At 36.8% G+C, this 21,103-nt stretch overlaps 1 protein-coding gene across 3 annotated transcripts in view; it reads left to right on the forward strand.

Moving 5' to 3' along the window:
- The window catches only part of SRBD1 (S1 RNA binding domain 1), a 227,919-nt gene that overhangs the window by 22,423 nt on the left and 184,393 nt on the right, over window positions 1-21,103 (forward strand). For all 3 annotated transcript variants that reach the window (XR_009599843.1, XM_012172342.3, XM_004005979.5), the window contains exons 5-9: window positions 101-267; window positions 4,121-4,238; window positions 5,572-5,710; window positions 9,683-9,779; window positions 11,112-11,247. Coding sequence is in view for 2 of the 3 variants with exons in the window: in XM_012172342.3 (XP_012027732.3) it covers window positions 101-267; window positions 4,121-4,238; window positions 5,572-5,710; window positions 9,683-9,779; window positions 11,112-11,247 (657 nt within the window). In the remaining variant the exon portion in view is untranslated. The remainder of the gene's footprint in view (window positions 1-100; window positions 268-4,120; window positions 4,239-5,571; window positions 5,711-9,682; window positions 9,780-11,111; window positions 11,248-21,103) is intronic.

Genomic DNA, 21,103 nt, shown 5'->3' on the forward strand with positions numbered 1-21,103 from the left:
GACTGGAAAACATTATTTGATATTATATTTTAAACCATATGTTATAATATAGATGTTTACTTTTCAGGGTTTTAAATCAGTAAATGTGCTTAATTTTCAGGTTTTATCTGAGAGAACTGATATTGAACTTTGGGTTTGTGCCAATATTATTCGTCTCTTTAATGATGATAACACAATTCCCTTCATTATACGTTATCGAAGAGAGCTTATTAATAATCTTGATGCTGATTCCTTGAGAGAAGTTCAACAAACTCTAGAGGAGCTACGGTAAGAAACCTGGGAAGGGGTGAGCTTTGTGTAAGGGGAAAGAGGGCATGTGAGCCAATGAGGGGAAACAGTGAGAAAGAGAATGATAGTCTGTTTTAACAGTTCCGATATTTTGTTTTCTTGATTTATTGTAATCTGAATATAATCAATCCCCTCCTAAAAGAGGAAGCCAACTTCATTTTACTTATTTAGAGGTATGCAGAGTCCCTCTGCTGGTGTGTTCATGCATAGCTTGGGCATGAATCTGCACAAGGTGGTTTGCATTATTAATATGAATTTGAATGTCATCTTCTCTCATAGAAGTGATTTTGCATAATGCAAAATTAGAACTACCTGCAGGAAACTCAGGAAAATACAGTTTCATCTAAATCTTCAATAGCTTTTGTAAAACTGTCCTCTTAATAACTTTAAAGTCCCTATTAAATGGAGAGTTCTTTGACTGTATCGAGTTTGCTAGGAAATAATATATATTTCCCTTTTCTGTTCTTCTAAAGGATATAGTAATTTAATGGTAGTGGATTGTAACTTGTTTATGATTATAGAATGGAAAACACCCTTTAAAAATATTATTCCTCTGGACTTACTGTAAGAACTCAGAAATAAGCATACCAGAGACTATAAGTATCTAAATATATTATTCAGTAGAGTTTATTTAAACACTCTTCCCCATTCATTTATTTACTACATGTATCCTACCTGCCAGGTGCTGTGTTGTTGATACTTGTGTTCTTTAGCAAGGATCTGATTTAAATTGGATATAATCTTACCATCAAGCCATTCTAAAAGCGCTAAGGATTATTTTTATTAATAGAACAAGCCTAATAATTTTGGAGGGACTTGCATCTCACTAACATTTCTGTCCCTTTTGTGGGATTTCTTTTGGTGCCAGGAGGATTCAAATGCTAATTTGTTGGAGGGTATAGTTCATTGAGAAGCAGAATCAATTAGCCAACCCAGAAATATAAATGACAGTTTAATCAAGTGGTTTCAGAGTCAGATCTTCCAGGGCTAGTCTAATATAATCAAGCATTAAGGGCTGCAAATTGGAGATGACAGGTCCTAAGGGGCTAACCACTGCTCATCTCCAACAGATCATAGTATGCAGTCTTCTCTACTCAAATTGCTGGATCTTCCCATTTTTGAAAAACCAGTAATCTGAATTTTGATGTAAAAAATTTTGTAGGTCAAGCAAAATCATCTACAGGCCATGTCTAGAAATTCAGCAGTTTACAAATTCTGAAGTAAGCTCTCTGTTTGGTTGAAGGCAAAGTAATGAAGAAAATTTAAGGATTTGGGGGTGTGAAATTGGGGAGAGTGTCGCAAAAAAGCAGGAATAGTTTACTTAAAAAAAATTAAAAGTATTCTACCAATTAGGTTTTTATTGAGTGAGGGACAGGAGCTTTATGTCGATTACTATTATTATTATTTTCTTTTTCTCTAAAAAGCATTTCAGCTGTAACAGAATTCAGTTTCTGGGCATCTATTAATAAAGGAATACATTAAATATTAGTAGAGGACTATTTCTCTAAGTAAGTGTGGCAATGATTAGTAGTGACTTAGAAGATCTTTTTATGTCATACAGAGATTTCTTTTTGGTAATTAGGTATGGTATTTTCTTAAGCTTTTCCTATGACTAGAGCATGGTTTTCAATGTGTTAACTGCTACTCATCAATGAGTAGTGAAACTAATTTAGTGGGTCATTACCACTTTAACAAAAAATGAAATAGAGAATAGGAAATATGAGTGCAGTTTCTATAGTAAAGGTGAATATTGTTTGATGGAACTGTCATATGTTTGTATAACTTTATTATTAGGTTGGTGCAAATGTAACTGTGGTTTTTGCATTGTTGAAATTTGCTGTTTGATATTGAAATACATTCTTAATAAATGTGGTTATGGTTATACATCTTTTTAATGTGCATTTCTCGCTTTATGTTTTTTTGCTGATAACTTATTACTTACTGTTTATTTTATATTTATTTTGGACTATGGAAAAGATGCTAGAAAAAAGCAAACGAGCAATTTTCTTATTTGAGTTCAAAATGGGTCATAAAGCAGTGGAGATAATTTACATCAGAATGCATTTGGCCCAGGAACTGCTAACAAACGTGTAGCACATTGGTAGTTCGAGAACTTTCGCAAAGGAGATGAGAGCCTTGAAGGTGAGATGTGTGGTGACCAGCCATTGGAAGTTGACGATGACCAACGGAGAGGACCAACAAAGCTGATCCTCTTAAAACTATGTGAGAAATTGCCGAGGAACTCAGTGTCAACCATTCTATGGTCATTCGGCATTTGAAGCAAATTGGAAAGGTGAAAAAGCTTGATAACGTGGGTACCTCATTAGCTGACCAAAAATTTAAAAAATCATTGTTTTGAAGTGTTGTCTTCTCTTCTTCTCTTACTGTGCACAACAGTGACCCATTTCTTGATCAGATTGTGATGTGTGACAAGAAGTGGATTTTATGTGGTTGTTCAGCCAGCTCAGTGGTTGAACTGAGAAGAAGCTCTAAAGCACTTCCCAAAGCCAGACTTGCACCAAAAATGGCCATGGTCACTGTCTGGTGGTGTTTCATCCACTCCAGCTTTCTGAATCCCGGTGAAACCATTATATCTGCAAAGTATGCTCAGCAAGTTGGTGAGATGCACCGAAAACTGCAGTGCCTGCAGCTGGCTTTGGTCAACAGAAAGGACGCCATTCTTCTCTACAGCAACAACTGACTGCACGTTGTACAACCAACACTTCAAAAGTTGATTGAATTCACTACGAAGTTTTGCCTAATTTAGCATATTCACCTAACCTCTCACGAACCGACTGCCACTTCTTTAAGCATCTCGACAACTTTTGCAGGGAAAATGCTTCCACAACCAGCAGGAGACAGAAAATGCTTTTTGAGAGTTTGTCAAATCCCAAAGCACAGATTTTTATGCTGCACAAAAGAGCAAGCTTATTTCTCATTGTTAAAAATGTGTTGATTGTAATGTTTCCTATTTTGATTAATAAAGATGTGTTTGAGCCTAGTTATAATGATTTAAAATTTGTGGTTGAAAACCCCAGTTACTTTTGCACAAACCTAATGAATATGAAATTATATGTGTATATATTGGGTTGCAGGGTAAAATATATTTCTTACTGAGAGTCCCTGTTAAAAAAGTGAATTAAAAAATGACTGTGGTTATAGACAGTAAACTTCCTCTGAAGATGCCTCGCCTCTCCCTTATATGCAAGTCAGTGGCTCCTGGCCTTTTGTCAAAGTGATCCTGGTAGACTTCAGTGTCTGAAAGCAATCTTGGGCTATCAGGAATGTAAAAGACACAGAGATGTGATCGAAGGACTGCATATTTCTTCCTGTTTAACTTACAATCTTCTGCCTTTGGTGTTTTTTTTTTTTTTTTTTTTTCCATAAGCAGATTTAGTTTTCTTTTCCATCAATCATTTTTACTAATTTATATTATCATCTCTAACTTTCTGCCTGTCATTTTATCAGTACCATTGTTAGACAGATTATAAATAATAATAGGTAATAAAATAGGATGAGAGGTTTTAATAATAATATATTCTAAAATATCAAGATTTTGAAAATCAAGGAGAGACTAAATACTGTTTCAGCTTGAAGGAGATTGTAGAGACATAGCAATTACATAAAACTCATTGTTAGCTGAATTCAGTATTAAAGACATTATAGGAACAATTAGTAAAACTTAAATGAGATCTGAGTGTTAGAATATAATATATCAATATAATATCAAACCCAGGTCTCCTGCATTGTGGGTGGATTCTTTACCAGCTGAGCCACAGGGGAAGCCCATAATATTGATACTATTATATATTACAAAAATTTTTATTTTCAGGGCTGTTGCAAAGAAGGCTCATAGTACAATCCAAAAAATTAAAAAGGAGGGGAAGATGTCTGAGTGCCTGTTAAAAGCTTTGCTGAACTGTAAGACTTTCGAAGAACTAGAACATGTGGTAAGGAACCCTTTTTATTTAATGTAATACCTACCTGAATATATTATAATTTGTGTCTTTTTATAGTTAAAAAATAGCCAGAAGTAAAAAGCCCCAGAGTCATCAGCCACCATCATTATTCAACAAAATATTCTTCATTCAGTAAACATCTTTTAAGCCTTTCTTTTTGTGCTAGGCACTTGGATTTACAAAGATGACTAATATATAGTACTTGTCTTCAAGGAGTTCCCAGTTGGGTAAGAAAAAAGAGTGGGTAACAGAAGTGAGAAGCTTGAGGGAGAGTGCTAAGCTGGAGACACAGATGTGAATGTCTTCAGCATGTAGTTGGTATTTGGAGCCATGAAAATGGAAGATTTCACTCAAGGGAAGATCATAGGGTAAGCAGGTCAGGGTAGACCATTGAGGAAAACTAACTTTTGAAGGATGGGTAGAGGAAGGGATAGCCTAAGAAGGAGACATGAAAAGAATAGTGAGAGAAGTATGAAGAGAATCAGGAGATAAGGTACCCATAGGATAGAGGCAGAGAGTCATAGGAGGAGGCAATGATCAGTGGTTAAGTAATTAAATAGAGCAGGGAGTTTTGGCAAGATAAGGACTGAAAAATGTTTATTTGGTAATTAGGGGATCATTATGGTCTTTGTGATACCATTTTCAGCAAGGTGTATGGAAAGAGAAGCCAGGTGGAGGTGGGTTGAGTAGTGAATATATACTCAGAAGTAGAAGCATTGTGTGTGGACATGTTTTAGAGGAGCTTGCTTGAGTTGAGAACTTGTAGTCCTTGCAGCCCAAGCACTGAGTTTGTAAAGGGAATGAATCCAAGCAAATAGCTAACTTTGAGCATGTAGGAGAAGGGAGAAGGCAATGGCACTCCACTCCAGTACTCTTGCCTGGAAAATCCCATGGGTGGAGGAGCCTGGTAGGCTGCAGTCCATGGGGTCGCTAAGAGTCAGACACAACTGAGCGACTAAACTTTCACTTTTCACTTTCATGAGTTGGAGAAGGAAATGGCGACCCACTCCAGTATTCTTGCCTGGAGAATCCCAGGGACGGGGGAGCCTGGTGGGCTGCTGTCTATGGGGTCGCACAGAGTCGGAGACGACTGAAGTGACTTAGCAGCAGCAAGCATGTAGGAAAGTATAAAGCATTTGATAAGGAATAACTTTTTATACAACTTGTATTCTTTGTTAGTATTATTCCTCTCTGAAGGAAGAAGAAAGAGTTGAAAAGAGGATGTCTTTAGCATTTTTGCATGTCCTCTCATTTTGTGTCCTAATTTTAACTTTTTCTTTTTAAAATTGATTGATTTGGTATGTTTTCTGATTTTTTACCCTAGTCAGCGCCATATAAAACTGGGAGCAAAGGCACCAAAGCCCAGAGAGCAAAGCAGCTGGGATTAGAAGGAGCAGCCAGGACACTGCTGGAGAATCCGGGGGAGCTGAGTCTGCTCTCTTATATTAGACCCAATGTGAAAGGTACTTAATTGTTTAAAGAGGTCTCTCCTGTTTCTTTTCTAATTTAAAAACTTAGGTAAAAAAATTGGTTCATTAAATAACACAAAAGAATAGTATAGCATATAAAGGGAAAATTATTCTAATAAAACAAATCCCAGTATATCTTTCTTAGCCATTTAGCTTTCCTTTTTCGATAAAGTGCCTGTTCTTATCTTTTGCTCATTTTTCTGATGTGTTGTTTCTCTTTTTTCTTATTAATTTGTGAGTATTTTTTAGATATTCTCTCTCGGAGTTATGTGTGTTACAGATCTTTTCTCCCAACTTGTATCTTCTCTTTTCACTTTGTTTATGCTATCTTTTGGTAAATAGAGTCTTAGTTTTATCATAGTTAATTTATTTATCTTCAATTTTATTAATCTTTTAAGATAATTGGTTTTTTTCTTTTTAAAGAATTCCCTTTGCATCCAAGATTATACAGATACTCCTATATTCTTTTAAAACCTTTATCCTATTTCTAAAAACTTATAAAAATTTTACAATTGAAAAGTCATATCTACTCTTTAGAAAGAATTTCAACAATTCAGACAGACATTAATTGTAAAAGAAACTCCTACTCCCACACATCTGCTCTCCAGGAGTAAAATGCTTGTCTTTTTCTGAAGTGTATCTTCTTATCTCAGTGTGTGAACATGTACAGGAAAGGATGAAAGAGGAAAGGGGTAAAGGAGAGATATTTCTAAGAAAAACCCAAGAAAAGTGACAAATGATACATGTCAGGGTGTGTTGGTTTTATTGTCAAAATGAGCCTTGAAGTGAGAGCTTTTTAAGTAAGAGTGATGGTTTTTTTCAGGGAGTGCTCTGATAGGATTGAATGGGGAGATTGATGCTCTAGTGATCACTACTCTCATTCTAGTTCTTTTTGACCTTCTGTTCTTCAGGCTGGGAGATGGTCTGTAGGGGGCAGTCTCTGATAACAAAATCTGCAGGATGTACTAAACTGTAGAGAAGCAGCGTACTGAAACCTGTGTTTTTTAAAAATAATCTGGCAAATACGGATTTGCAGTTGGAAGAATTGAATATGTGTGTCTGCGAAAATATGAATATCTGCTCATACCCAAATACACCCACCTTAATATCTGTATTGAAAAGGGCAGTAATAAGAAAAAGCAAATTTGTATTGTTTGAATTTAGAAATGGATTGAAATGAGTAAAATTCAAGTTTAATTTTTAATGTGTATTTCCCATTATATTTTCAAATGGTTGCAACTTTAATATTTTAATGTTAGCTGAAACTGTTTAACCAAGCATTGAGGTTAGCCACAGTGGAAACTGTCTGAGCCCAGTGTTGGTATGTTTTATTATACATGTTGGAGCTTTCAAAATGTTAGATGCACAATGATTTATGGTTTGTTTTATTTTTATCTTCTGGTCTGTTTCCTTTCCTTCTACTCTTCACCTCCTCTGGTACTGAATACATTCCTATTCAGTATGTTTGATAACCTTATATCTTTTACTTGTCCTATGGGGTGATGCTCATGCACTATCTGATGATGAGTACTAGGTATACTTCTGATAATGGGGTAGGTCAGGCCCAGCACAGTTACACATACCAGAACCCATCTAGCACACATACCAGAACTTTTCTGTTTGCTTTTCTCCCTTTTTCTTTTACTCTAATCACAAACGTAGTATTGTAATCGATTCTAAACAACTTTGAATTGCTTTTCAAAGTTTGCTTGGAATGTTTTTCCCTTCTGTCTCTTCGTTCTTTACGCTACATACATCCTCTTGATCACTCTCTGTTCCTTACTATTTTTCCAAATAAGTATTTTCCTTATTCCCATCATTCCGCAAAGAAGTATTTCAGAAACCAAATATTTCAGTATCACCACCCCCTCCCCCCCCCAACATAGGAGGCACTTTTAATTACTACAGACCAACAAGAATTGGTCTGAAAGAAAGATAGGCTGTGCTGCAAATGGACTGTATCCTAGAAGATCCAGAATATCCCTCTATAAGGAGGAGTGGCTAATCACCCCTTTGTAAGTAAGATGAGGTGGTGTTAGTGCAGATAAGCTGAGAAGTGGCCAGTTTTTTTAATTTTCGAGGTTTGAAGAGTGTGTGGCTCTGCAAGCCACTGCAAGGCAAGGGATATGATTTTCTGGTTCTCTGGACATTATTTTCTCCTGAGATGCTAAACTTTTTGAACTCTTGTTATCCTTGGCTGTATTAAGCCCCAATGAACAATTGTCTCTGATGAGACAAGGTGCTTTTTTTAAAACACACAAGACTCTCTTCCAATTCTCTCTCCCTAGTTGGACTGAGATGGGGGTTTGTAATTTGGATGAGCTCTTGGAATGGCTGAATGTTTCTACCTACTGTTGAGCACTCTGGCTCTGAGGTAGTTCAATGTACCTCCCTACCAATGGTTTTTTTAAGCTTTAATGAGTATCAGAATCATCTGGGATGCTTTGTAAAACAATAAAATGCCACAGTCTAGGATCTATATTTTTAGCAAGTATGTAATATAATTTTATTTTAGGGTCCTTAGACTATACAATCCATTGTTCTAGAACTTTTGAATAATTTTAATTACATATGGTTCATTAAATACATAAGGTTTACAAACTACATCTCCCTCAATGATGTGAACTTTTCAAAAACTGTTTTAATCGCCAAATATATAATTTCCTCTTTCTGTTCTCTCTGATTAATTGATCTCATTGTAGGTTCCCCCTTTGCTACTGACTTCTCACCCTGGTAGTCTCATTAAACTTTGAGTGATGATACTCTGAGGTACTTTTGGACTCCAGGAATGAGTGCATAGTGAGTAGTTTTCTAGGATAAAGACTGTCTAGCAAGAAAGCTAACACAGAACAGACATCTACTGACTGCTTACTGTATGCCATAGCTGTTCAAAGTTCTTATATACATAGCCTTCCACCTATCAGATTGTTCCTGAAAATTGCCTCCTAGGGAAATTCTCTTAAAATGTAAACAGGATACCTATTGATTTCAGTTACCAAATTTCCTTGAAATAAATGCAATTACATCAGTAGTTAAGATCAGTTATCATAATGCGACCCAACAAGACATTTCCTCTTTATTAATTATTCTGTAAGTCTGTCATCCTGCTCTCTTTGTCTTTTGTACCTGTTACTCATTAAATTTGTGCTCTTAGAAAAACATGATACTCAGTGCTAGTGTAATTGAAGCTTTAATGCAAGAAAAAGCTTTAATGGAAATGGAACAATAAAGACAAAAGGAATAAAGGAATGCATTGCAAATGATTTCTTGGTATATAAGCTGATATTGCAGGGACTATAATATACAAGACACTGCTGTAAATTAGCAAACTGAAAGCACTCAGAGAGAACTTAACATACCATTCGTAGACAGTTCAGCTGTAAAGATGAATAGCCACATAATGACTCTTGTTTTGTGCTTATTTGAGATTTGAGATCTATTTCAAATAGGTCATTGAAAATGTGAATAAATGCCTCATAAACAAAATTGGGATATTAATAAAATTCCTTGTAAAGGAGAATTTTTATAACTGGAATGAAGTAGTATACCTTGGGATATTACTATTAATATGTATTTCCTATAACCACACTTAATATTTGTAAATACTTCATGAAGTAGATACTATTATTACCATTTTTATAGGAATCTGAGGCACAGAGAGGACAAGTAACTTACCCAGCACACATTTGGTGGATGGTGGAGCCAGGGTTAGATCAGGCACCTGGCTCCAGACTTGCATTTTTTTACCACTAGGTTATATGGTATGTTAAGGCCCTGTATTACTGTTTTTGGAGGCTTGTTTTCAATGCTGAGGGAAGCTTGTCACTGCTATGATACTTTTCTGTCTTAAATTTGTCGATTTAAGGTTTTATTTTGACTGGAAAAAATTTATTGTGATTTAATTATAGATTTAAAAACCAATCTCTAGTTCTTGCTTTTGTTTTCCTTCTTACCCTTCTCCTAAAGGGCTTTCAGCGCTCCAGGATATTGAAACAGGAGTGCAGCATATTTTAGCAGACATGATTGCTAAAGACAAAGACACACTTGACTTCATTCGGAAATTGTGAGTAACTTTGGGAGAGTTTTCTGCTCTGTGGACACATGCTGTTAAGGGTTGCACAGTTAGTGCTAATTCCAGTGCTCGTTAAAACTTTACTTTCAGACTTTAAAACTTTGTAAAATTTTTTTAGTAGCAGAATTCTTTGTTCAAATAACAGAACCCGAGTACATGAAACAGATAAAAGTAAAGTTGTTTTAATTGAATTCTGGGCATGGATCCTGGAACTCTGCCTGTTCATCCTCCTTATTCTGAAGCACCTCAGTAGAGGCCTCTGAGGAACATGGTTTAAAAACCACTGCCTAGTGCAGTGTATGCTAGAGAGCAATTCATAACTATTTAGAGTGGGTGGCATTGCTTTTTAAGCAAATTGTGATGTATGTACTTCATTTTATAATATCTCATTTCTAGTATTTACCAGTGGTTGGATTACCTTGGAAATGTGTAATATCAGGTATGGATAAATGTGATGACCTCAAAATGAATTTTAGGTGATAGAGAGAGCAGCTTATCCATATTATCACACCAATTTATAAGAAAGTAAAACCTTTTGACCTAGACACTACTTGGGTTTATGGATTTTATGCCTTCTAAAAAAAAGGCATTGTTTAAAAACCCTATTTTTAGGTACTCTGTCTTTCCTTTTCTTCTGTATATCGAAAGACAGTTTTGATTTTTTTTTGCAGAGGTCTGTTCTTCCTCTCTCTCGATATCTCTAGCTGTGTGAACTGTGCAGAGGAGAGCAAAGGTGGAGATGAACCAGTTGACTACTGTTGCTTATCAGGGTTTTTGTTGATATAAGGGAGAAAAATTTTCTGTTTTCTCAGTGGCCCTCACAGAAATGAGCTGAAGTAGAAGAACTGCCCAGGTTTTTAAGTGTGTTTTTATAAGTAATCATACTGCTGAAATTTGGTTCAATTTCGTAAATTGTCGTTGGAAGCTGTCCTGACATCGTTTCCCCTCTTTTTAGCTTTTAATTGGTTCTGACTCCCTAACTCAGTGATTAGAGAATGATGATATCTAGGCCAGAGTTATTGGTCTCTTGGCTAACTGCAGGTAGTATCTAAACTCATTTAGATATTTTATAGGAGGACTGGGTTGATATATCAATAGATTTGTGCTGTGCTAGATACGTGAGACCTATGCTAGCATGAATAAGTGAGGAGTCCTTTTTTCATGGGTCAATATCATTTTTATAGTTGAGCATCATATTAAAAAAATCTTATTTGGTAATTCTCGTTTAGTTTTTTGCTCATCTTATTTCTCTGTATAATGTGTTTCTTTACTGAAATACATGTTAATAACTACTTGTGGTTGAATACTTGTGTATCTGAACAGGTGCCAAGATAGATATATTCATATCCAGTCATCTTTGGCAAAAGTGTCCTCAAAAAAAGTAAATGAAAAAGATATTGATAAGTTTCAGCTCTATCAAAACTTCTCATGCAATATAAGAAACATCCAACATCATCAGGTAAATCAGGAAACTGCTTATTCATGCTGATAATAGTAATACTGATAATTCTTCAGATTCATTTATTACTTTTTTTACTAACGACTTAAAGAATTTTCAATCAGCTATTTTCTTTTTTCCTTCATATAAATTTTTATAATTTTCTTATATCCTCTGCATTTCACAAATGGGAATCTCAAGACCCACAGAAGCTAGTAAATGACACTGAGAATTATTAGCAGAGCTAACAATATAACACTAGGTATCTTGGCTCTCTGGCAGGTGATCTTTCTTATTAGAATTTCCTTCCCAGGAAAAGATTTGATCTGGATATGAGCTCAATTCTGGATCCTTTCCATCTGAAATATGAATTAGAGATACCTGATTTAGAATAAAGTATGAGAAATCTCTCCTAGTTATATAAATTATAGTCATTATATCTATCTTTTAATCTCATTTTTCATTTTACTAATTCTTATCCTAATTGTAGTTATAGGTTATATAGCTACATGTGGAATGTTGCTTTAACTTGTAGAACAAATTTTTTTTTTACAAACCAATAATACAGTAACACTAACTTTTATATTTACCTGTGTAGCTATCTTTATCACTGTTCTTTACTTCTTTGTATGCTTTTGAGTTACTATCTAGATTTTATTTCAGCCTGGAGGACTTCCTGTTATGTTTCAAGTAGGGTGGGTCAACCCCCTCAGATTTTTGTTTTCTGGAAAAATCTTCAGTTCAGTTCAGTTCAGTCGCTCAGTCGTGTCTAACTCTTTGCAACCCCATGAATCGCAGCACGTCAGGCCTCCCTGTCCATCATCATCTCCCGGAGTTCACCCAGACTCAACGTCCATCGAGTCCGTGATGCCATCCAGCCATCTCATCCTCTGTCGTCCCCTTCTCCTCCTGCCCCCAATCCTTCCCAGCATCAGAGTCTTTTCCAATGAGTCAACTCTTCGCATGAGGTGTCCGAAGTACTGGAGCTTCAGCTTTAGCATCATTCCTTCCAAAGAAATCCCAGGGTTGATCTCCTTCAGAATGGACTGGTTGGATCTCCTTGCAGTCCAAGGGACTCTCAAGAGTCTTCTCCAACACCACAGTTCAAACGCATCAATTCTTTGGTGCTCAGCCTTCTTCACAGTCCAACTCTCACATCCATACATGACCACAGGAAAAACCGTAGCCTTGACTAGACGGACCTTAGTCGGCAAAGTAATGTCTTTGCTTTTGAATATACTGTCTAGGTTGGTCATAACTTTTCTTCCAAGGACTAAGCGTCTTTTAATTTCATGGCTGCAGTCACCATCTGCAGTGATTTTGGAGCCCCCAAAAATAAAGTCTCACACTATTTCTACTGTTTCCCCATCTATTTCCCATGAAGTGATGGGACCAGATGCCATGATCTTTGTTTTCTGAATGTTGAGCTTTAAGCCAACTTTTTCACTCTCCTCTTTAACTTTCATCAAGAGGCTTTTGAGTTCCTCTTCACTTTCTGCCATAAGGGTGGTGTCATCTGCATATCTGAGGTTATTGCTGTTTATCCCGGCAATCTTGATTCCAGCTTGTGCTTCTTCCAGCCCAGCATTTCTCATGATGAACTCTGCATAGAAGTTAAATAAGCAGGGTGACAATATACATCCTTGACGTACTCCTTTTCCTATTTGGAACCAGTCTGTTGTTCCATGTCCAGTTCTAACTGTTGCTTCCTAACCTGCATACAGGTTTCTCAAGAGGCAGGTCAGGTGGTCTGGTATTCCCATCTCTTTCAGAATTTTCCACAGTTTATTGTGATCCACACAGTCAAAGGCTTTGGCATAGTCAGTAAAGCAGAATTGGAACTCTCTTGCTTTTTCCATGATCCAGTGGATGTTGGCAATTTGATCTCTGGTTCCTTTGCCTTTTCTAAAACCAGCTTGATTTTTAGTTGTGATAAAATACATATAACTTAAGCTTTACTATCTTAACTATTTTTAAGGGTACAGTTTAGTAATGTTAAGTATATTGACATTATTGTGCAACCAATCTCCAGGTTTTTTGTTTTTTTTGTGTTGTAAAGCAGCTTTTGTGAATGTAGATTCTTGGTTGACAGTTTTTTCTTTCAGCACTTTGAATATGTCATCCCACTATCTTCTGACATACATGGTTTTGATGAGAAATCAGCTGTTAATCTTACTGAGCCTTTGCATATGATGAATTACTTTTCTTCTTCATTCAAGATTCTCTTTAACTTTTGACAATTTGATTATAATTTGTCTTGCTGTGGATCTCCAAGTTTATTCTTCTTGAAGTTTGTTGTGATTCTTGGTTGTATAGATAGATGTTTTTCATCAAAATTGGGAAAATTATGGCCATTATTTTTTCAAATATTCTTTGAGCCCTTTTCTCCCCTGAGTTTCCTGTTAAATGTATGTTGGCATGCTTTAGAGTCTCTTAGGCTCTGTTCATTTCTTTTCTTTCTTCTTCTCAGACTGTAATCTCAATTGACATATCTTCAGGTTGGTTATTCTCTTTGTTCAAATTGACTATTGAAACCCTTAAGTAAAATTTTCATTTCAGTCATTATATTTCTTTGCTCAGGAATTTCTCTGGTTCTTTTTTATGATTCCCAATTCTATTGATATTCTGTATTTGTTGGGACAACATTCTCATGGTTTCTTTTAGGTCTCTGTCTATGATTTCCTTTAACTGAGCATGTTTATAGCAGTTTCAGTTCAGTTCAGTTCGCTTGCTCAGTTGTGTCCAACCCCATGGACTGAAGCACTCCAGGCCTCCCTGTCCATCACCAACTCCCAGAGTTTACCCAAATTCATGTCTATCGAGTCGGTGATGCCATCCAACCATCTCATCCTCTGTCGTCCCCTTCTCCTCCCATCTTCAATCTTTCCCAGCATCAGGGTGTTTTCAAAAAGTCAGTTCTTTGCATCAGGTGGCCAAAGTATTGGAGTTTCAGCTTCAACATCAATCCCTCCAATGAACACTCAGAACTGATCTCCTTTAGGATGGACTGGTTGGATCTCCTGGCAATCCAAGGGACTTTTGAAAGTCTTCTCCAGCACCACCAGTTCAGAAGCATTAATTCTTCAGTGCTCAGCTTTCTTTATAGTCCAACTCTTACATCCATACATGACTACTGGAAAAACCATAGCCTTGACTAGACAATTTAAAGTGTGTCTATTAATGCCAAGGTCTGAGCTTCTTCAGAGACAGTTTCTGTTAGTTTCTTTTTGCTTGTGAATGTTTGCCTGCCTTGTAATTTGTTGTTAAAACTTGGAGTTTGATTGTCAACACTGAAAATCAAGTTCTCCTTCTCCCCAGCATTTGTTGTTATTGCTGTTATTGTTTTGTGATTTGTTTAGGGACTTCTAAATTGTTTCTGTAGTCTGTATTCTCTATCATGAATACACTGAAGTCTCTGGTCCCTTAGCTTAGTTGACATCTGATTACTTGACAGAGATTTACTTAATCCCTGGAGCCAAAACAAATAACTGTCTCCCAGTCTTGCATATTTGCTCTCATTGGGACATTCATCAACATTTAGTGAGTGTGTTTACAGCTCTACCTTAGCCTTCACTTCCTCTTTGCATGGAACTCTAAGGTCAGACAGAAGTGAAAACTTAAGGTCTTCTCAGAGCAAGTGTCTTGTCTGGTGCTGAGTGCTAGACAACACACATGACCTCTAAGATTCCCTAAAATATGCAGACATTTTAAAAAGCCTCTTTCCCTCAAGTGTCTCATTTACTGGCTTCTTCCTTTCCCAGTTTTCTGGTCTGTCGACTGCAGCTAACACATTGTCTTTAAATATTTTGGACAGATACCACCCAGGAAATGACATATGTCTCGGGGAAGCTCTGAGACAGGCAAAACAAAGGCAAGTCCTTGAGCCAAACCCTCAGGAAGCATGAAACAGATCAAAACACATAATCACAAATTTTTGAGAATAAGGTCCATATTGCTCCCTCTAGTACTAGCAACCTGCACCAGAAAAGTAGGCTGTTACCGGTACCACCACTGTTGAACTGGAGAGTGGAGGATGGTAAGTGGGTACATTAAAAGTGCTGTTTTACCAAAATTCTGCAGCTTCTTTCTTTTCAGTTCAGTTCAGTTTGTTACAAGTTTTCTTCTTTTTGTGTTCCTCTGGTTGTTGTAAGATTTTGATTAGATTTCAGAGTTAAGAAAAAATTGAATCTGACAGTTTTATGCTAGCTTGTTACTTCTGTAGAGGTTTGGATTTTAGAATTTCCTCCTCTGCCACTTTGGTGATACCACATTTAACAGCATGTATTCCTCTGTTCTGTTCTAAAACCAGCATGTGACTTTAGCCTTACAAAGTGTTATCTTGTTTAATTTTTTTAGTTTGAAGTCTACTTTGACATCAGGATTGCAACTTGTATTTTCTTAATGAAAATTGATTCCACCCTTGTTTTAATCTTAACTTTTCAATTATATGAAATGCTTGCCCTTAGTTCTTTTGCTAAAAATTTCTAGTCTTCCTTTAGCTGACTGAAGCTCATTCTCTAGTCTAGTATGGAGTTGGCAAAACTTTTCTGTAAATGACCGGAGAGAAAGTATTTTAGACTTGGTGGGCTAGATGGCTCTTCCTGCAAATTCACAACTGCCATTGTAGCATGAAAGCAGTCATAGATAATATATAAGTGAATGAGCATAGTTGTGTTTTAAACAAAATTCTGTATGTGAAAACAGATGTTGGATTGGATTTGGTCCATGGGCCATAGTTTGCTGGCCTCTGCTCTTGTATTAATGTTTTCTCAAGAAGATTTTATGTGTATAGTACAGGCATGCCTTATTCCATAGTGCTTTGCTTTATTATGCTTTGCCAATACTGCCTAGTTTACAGATTGAAGGTTTGTGACAACTGTGTGTCATACAAGTCTGTTGGCACCAGTTTCCAACATTTGCTGACTTTATGTCTCTTATGTTACATTTTCATAATTCTCACAATGTTTCAAAAAAATTTAAATGTTGTTATATTGATCTGTGATCTTGGATGTTACTATTGTAATTGTTTTGGGGTGCCACAACCACACCTGTATAAGACAGCAAACTGAATTGATAAGTACCATGTGTGTTCTGACTGCTCCACCAGTCAGCTGTCCCCCTTTCTGTCTCTTCCTTGGACCTCACTATTTCCTGAGATATAATAATATTGACATTAGGCCATTTATAATTATCCTACAGTGGCCCCTAAGTGTTCAAATGAAAGGAGGAGTTGCACATCTCTCACTTTAAATCAAAAACTAGAAATGATTACGTTTAGTGAGAAAAACAAGCCAAAAGCTGAGATAGGCCACTGTCTAGCCTCTCATGCCAAATAGGCAGCCAAGTTGTGAATGCAAAGGATACATTCTTGAAGGAAACTGAAAGTGCTACTCTAGGGAACAAAGAATGATAAGAAAGTAAAGCAGCCTTTTGATGATATCAAGAAATTTTCAGTAGTCTAGATAGAAGATCAAAGCAGCAGTAACCCTTCCTTAAGTCAAAGCCTAATCCAGAGCATGGGCCAAGCTATCTTTAACTCTTTGAAGACTGAAAGTTGAGGAGGCTGCAGAAGAAAAGTTTGAAACTAGCAGAGGTTGGTTCATGAAAAGAAGGTTTAAGGAAAGAAGCAATCTTCATAACTTAAAAGTGCAAAGTGGGGACTTCCCTGGTGGTGCAGTGGTTAGGACTCCATGCTTCCACTGCAGGGGGCACAGATTCAGTCCCTGGTTGGTGAAATAAGACCTTGTGTGCTATTCAACTCAACCAAAAAAAGAAAAAAAAGGTGAAACAGCACATGCTAATGTAGAAGCTGCAACAAGTTATCCAGAAACTCTAACTAAGATAATTAATGAAGGTAGCTACAATAAGCAACAGATTTTCATTATAGACAAGAAACAGCCTTATACTTGAGGAAGATGCCATCTAGGACTTTCATAGCTAGAGAGGAAAAAATGCCTGGCTTCCAAGCTTCAAAGGATACGGTCTCTCTTGTTAGGGACTAATGCAGCTGGTGACTTGAAATTGAAGCCAATGCTCTATAAATGGAACAACAAAGAAAGCCAGGATAACAGCACATCTGCTTACAACATGGTTTGCTGAATACTTTAAGCCTATAGTTGAGTTCTACTGCTCAGGAATAAAGTGCCTTTCAAAATATTATTGCTCATTCACAATGCACCTTGTCACCCAAGAGTTCTGATGGAGATGTACAATGAGATTAATGTTGTTTTCATGCCTGCTAATGCAGCATCCACTCTGCAAGCAGTAATTTTGATTATCAAGTCTTGTTATTTATGAAATGCATTTCAGAAGACTATAGGTGTTATAGAAAATCCTCTGATGGATTTGGGCAAAGTAAATTGAAAACCTCTAGATAAGATTAAAAAAATGAAGATAATGGCATCTGGTCCCATCACTTCATGGCAAATAGATGGGAAAACAATGGAAACAGTGACAGACTTTATTTTGGGGGGCTCCAAAATCACTGCAGTGACTGGAGCCATGAAATTAGAAGACGCTTGGTCCTTGGAAGAAAAGCTATGACAAACCTAGATAGCATATTAAAAAGCAGAGACATCACTTTGCCGACAAAGGTCCATCTAATCAAAGCTATGGTTTTTCCAGTAGTCATGTATGGATGTGAGAGTTGGACTGTGAAGAAGGCTGAGCACTGAAGACTTGATGCTTTTGTATTGTGGTGTTGGAGAAGACTCTTGAGAGTCCCTTGGACTGCAAGGAGATCAAACCAGTCAATCCTAAGGAGATCAACCCTGAATATTCATTGTAAGGACTGATGCTGAAGCTGAAGCTTCAGTACTATTTTGGCCACCTGATGTGAAGAGCTGGAAAAGACCCTGATGCTGGGAAAGATAAAAGGCAGGAGGAGAAGGAGACAACAAACAGGATGAGATGGTTGGATGGCATCACTGACTCGATGGACATGAGTTTGAGCAAGCTTCAGGAGATGGTGAAGGACAGGGAAGCCTGAAGTGTTGCAGTCCATGGGGTCTCAAAGAGTTGGACACAACTGAGCGACTGAACAACAAGAAAGGATTCACCATTCTAGATGCCATTAAGACCATTTGTGATTCATGGGAAGAGAGATGATATCAATGTTGATAGGAATTTGGAAGAAGTTGATTTCAGTCTTTATGGGTGACTTTTAAGGGTTCAAGATTTCAGTGAAGGAAATAACTGAAGCTATGATAGAAATAGCAAGAAAGCTAGAATTAGAAGTAGAGCCTAAAGATGTGAAAGAATTGTAATCATCTTGTTACTTAACTAATGGACGAGGAATTACTTTTTATGGATGAGCAAAGAAAGATGTTTCTGTGAGATGGAATCTGCTCCTGGTACAGATGTTGGAAAGATTGTTCAGATGGCAACAAATGATTTATTAATAGAATGTTACATCAGCTTTGTTGAGAAAGCAGTGTCAGGTTTTGAGGGGATTGATTCCAGGTTCTACTGTGGGTAAAATGCTGTCAGCATTTGCCTGTTACAGAGAAATTGCTGCTGAAAGGAAGGATCAATTGATGTGGCAAGCTTCATTGTTGTCTTATTTTAAGAAATTGTCATAGCCACCCCAATCTTCTGCAGCCACCATCCAGATCATTCAGCAGCCATCAACACTGAGGGAAGACCCTCCACTAACAAAAAGAGTATGACTTGCTGAAGGTTCAGATGAGAATTAATATTATTTAGCAATGAAGTATTTAACATTTAAAAAAATATTTATTGAAGTATAGTTGTACAATTTTATATAAATTGCAGGTTATATATATCAATTCACAAATTTTAAAGGTTTATGCTCCATTTATAGTCATTATAAAATATTGGTTATATTCCCTGTGTTGTGCAGTATATCCTTGTAGCTTATTTTATGCATAGTAGTTTGTAACCCTTAAAAAAAAATTGTCTATTTTTATTTCATTTTTTTGACTGCCCTGGATCTTTGTTGTGGCATGTAGGCTTTCTCTAATAGTAGAGAGCAGGAGCTACTCTTTGTTGTGGTGTAAGGACTTTGCACTGTGGTGACTTCTCTTGTTGTGGAGGATGGGCTCTAGAGCCCTAGCTCAGTAGCTGTGCACACAGACTTAGTTGCTCCATGGCACGTGGGATCCTCCTGGACCAGGAGTTGAACCCACGTACCCTGCTTTGGCAGGTGAATTCTTAACTACTAGACCACCAGGGAAGTCCCTAGTTTGTACCTCTTAATCCCCTTCCCCTATCTTTTCCTCTCTCCGTTCCCTCACCACCCCACTGGTACACTAGTTTGTTCTCTATATCTGCGAATCTTTTTTTTGCTGTATTTTGTAATTTGTTGTATTTTTATATTCCGCATGTAAGTGATATCATATAATATTTTTCTTCTCTATCTGGCTTATTTCACTTAGCATAATACCCTCCCTGTTCATCCATGTTGTTGCATATGACAAAAATTTTGTTCTTTTTTATGGCTGTGTGTGTGGTGTTGATATATACCACATCTTCTTTATCCATTCTTCTGTTGAAGGACACTTCAATTGCTTCCATATCCTGGCAATTGTAAATAATTTGGCTTTGAACATTGCAGTGCATGTGTCTTTCTGAGCTAGTGTTTTTGTTTTGGTTATACACTCAGGAGTGGGATTGCAGGGTCATATGACAGTTCTACTCTTAGTTTTTTGAGAAACTTCCATATTCTTTTCCCCAGTGGCTGCACCAGTTTACATTCCCAGCAGCTGTGTACAGGGTTCCCTATTCCATATCCTCGCCAACATTTGTTGTTTGTGTTCTTTTTGATGATAGCTGCTTTTAAATTACATTTTTTTTAGACGTATTGTTTACCTAGACTACAGTATAATATAACTTTTATATGCACTGGGTAACCAAAAAATATGACTTGCTTGATTGTGATAGTTGCTTCATTGTAGTAGTATGAAGCTGAATTTGCAGTATCTCTGAGATTCACTTGTATTCTCTGACTTTATGACACAGTCACAATTGTTTCCTTTGTCCTTGATACTTGAAGGACAGCTTGGCTCAGTATAATATTTTTTGCTTGCATTTCCTTTCCTTATGTTTGTCAAATCTGTTCCTCTGTTGTTTTGCTTTGCATGTTTTTATTTGCTTCTTTGCTTTTGGAAATCAGATGTCAGTCTCATTTTCTGTTTTCTAGAAGTGCTAAAGATATGGGTCCTGTGTTGTTTATGCCTTTACTTTATTGGTTTATAGAAGGATGAGGGAGATTTGGAATCAAGACACTGCAAATGTTCTTTAAACCTGGAATTCCTCAAGAAATCACTTAAAAATTTTATTTTGTTCTCCTTTCTGAATTTTACTATAATAAGGAGAAGATAATGAAAAACACATTGTACAGGAGACAGGGAGCAAGACCATCCCCAAGAAAAAGAAATGCAAAAAGCAAAATGGCTGTCTGAGGAGGCCTTATAAATAGCTGTGAAAAGAAGGGAAGCAAAAAGCAAAGGAGAAAAGGAAAGATATATCTAGTTGACTGCAGAGTTCCAAAGAATAGCAAGGAGAGAAAAGAAAGCCTTCCTCAGGGATCAATGCAAAGAAATAGAGGAAAACAATAGAATGGGAAAGACTAGAGATCTCTTCAAGAAAATTAGAGATACCAAGGGAACATTTCATGCAAGGATGGGCTCAATAAAGGACAGAAATGGTATGGACCTAACAGAAGCAGAAGATATTAAGAAGAGGTGGCAAGAAAACACAGAAGAACTGTACAAAAAAGATCTTCACGACCCAAATTATCATGAAGGTGTGATCACTCACACCCACGTAGAGCCGGACATCTTGGAATGTGAGGTCAGGTGGACTTTAGGAAGCATTACTATGAACAAAGCTAGTGGAGGTGATGGAATTCCAGTTG

The sequence above is a fragment of the Ovis aries genome, chromosome 3 (assembly GCF_016772045.2).
Source record: "Ovis aries strain OAR_USU_Benz2616 breed Rambouillet chromosome 3, ARS-UI_Ramb_v3.0, whole genome shotgun sequence".
Taxonomy (NCBI): Eukaryota; Metazoa; Chordata; class Mammalia; order Artiodactyla; family Bovidae; genus Ovis; species Ovis aries.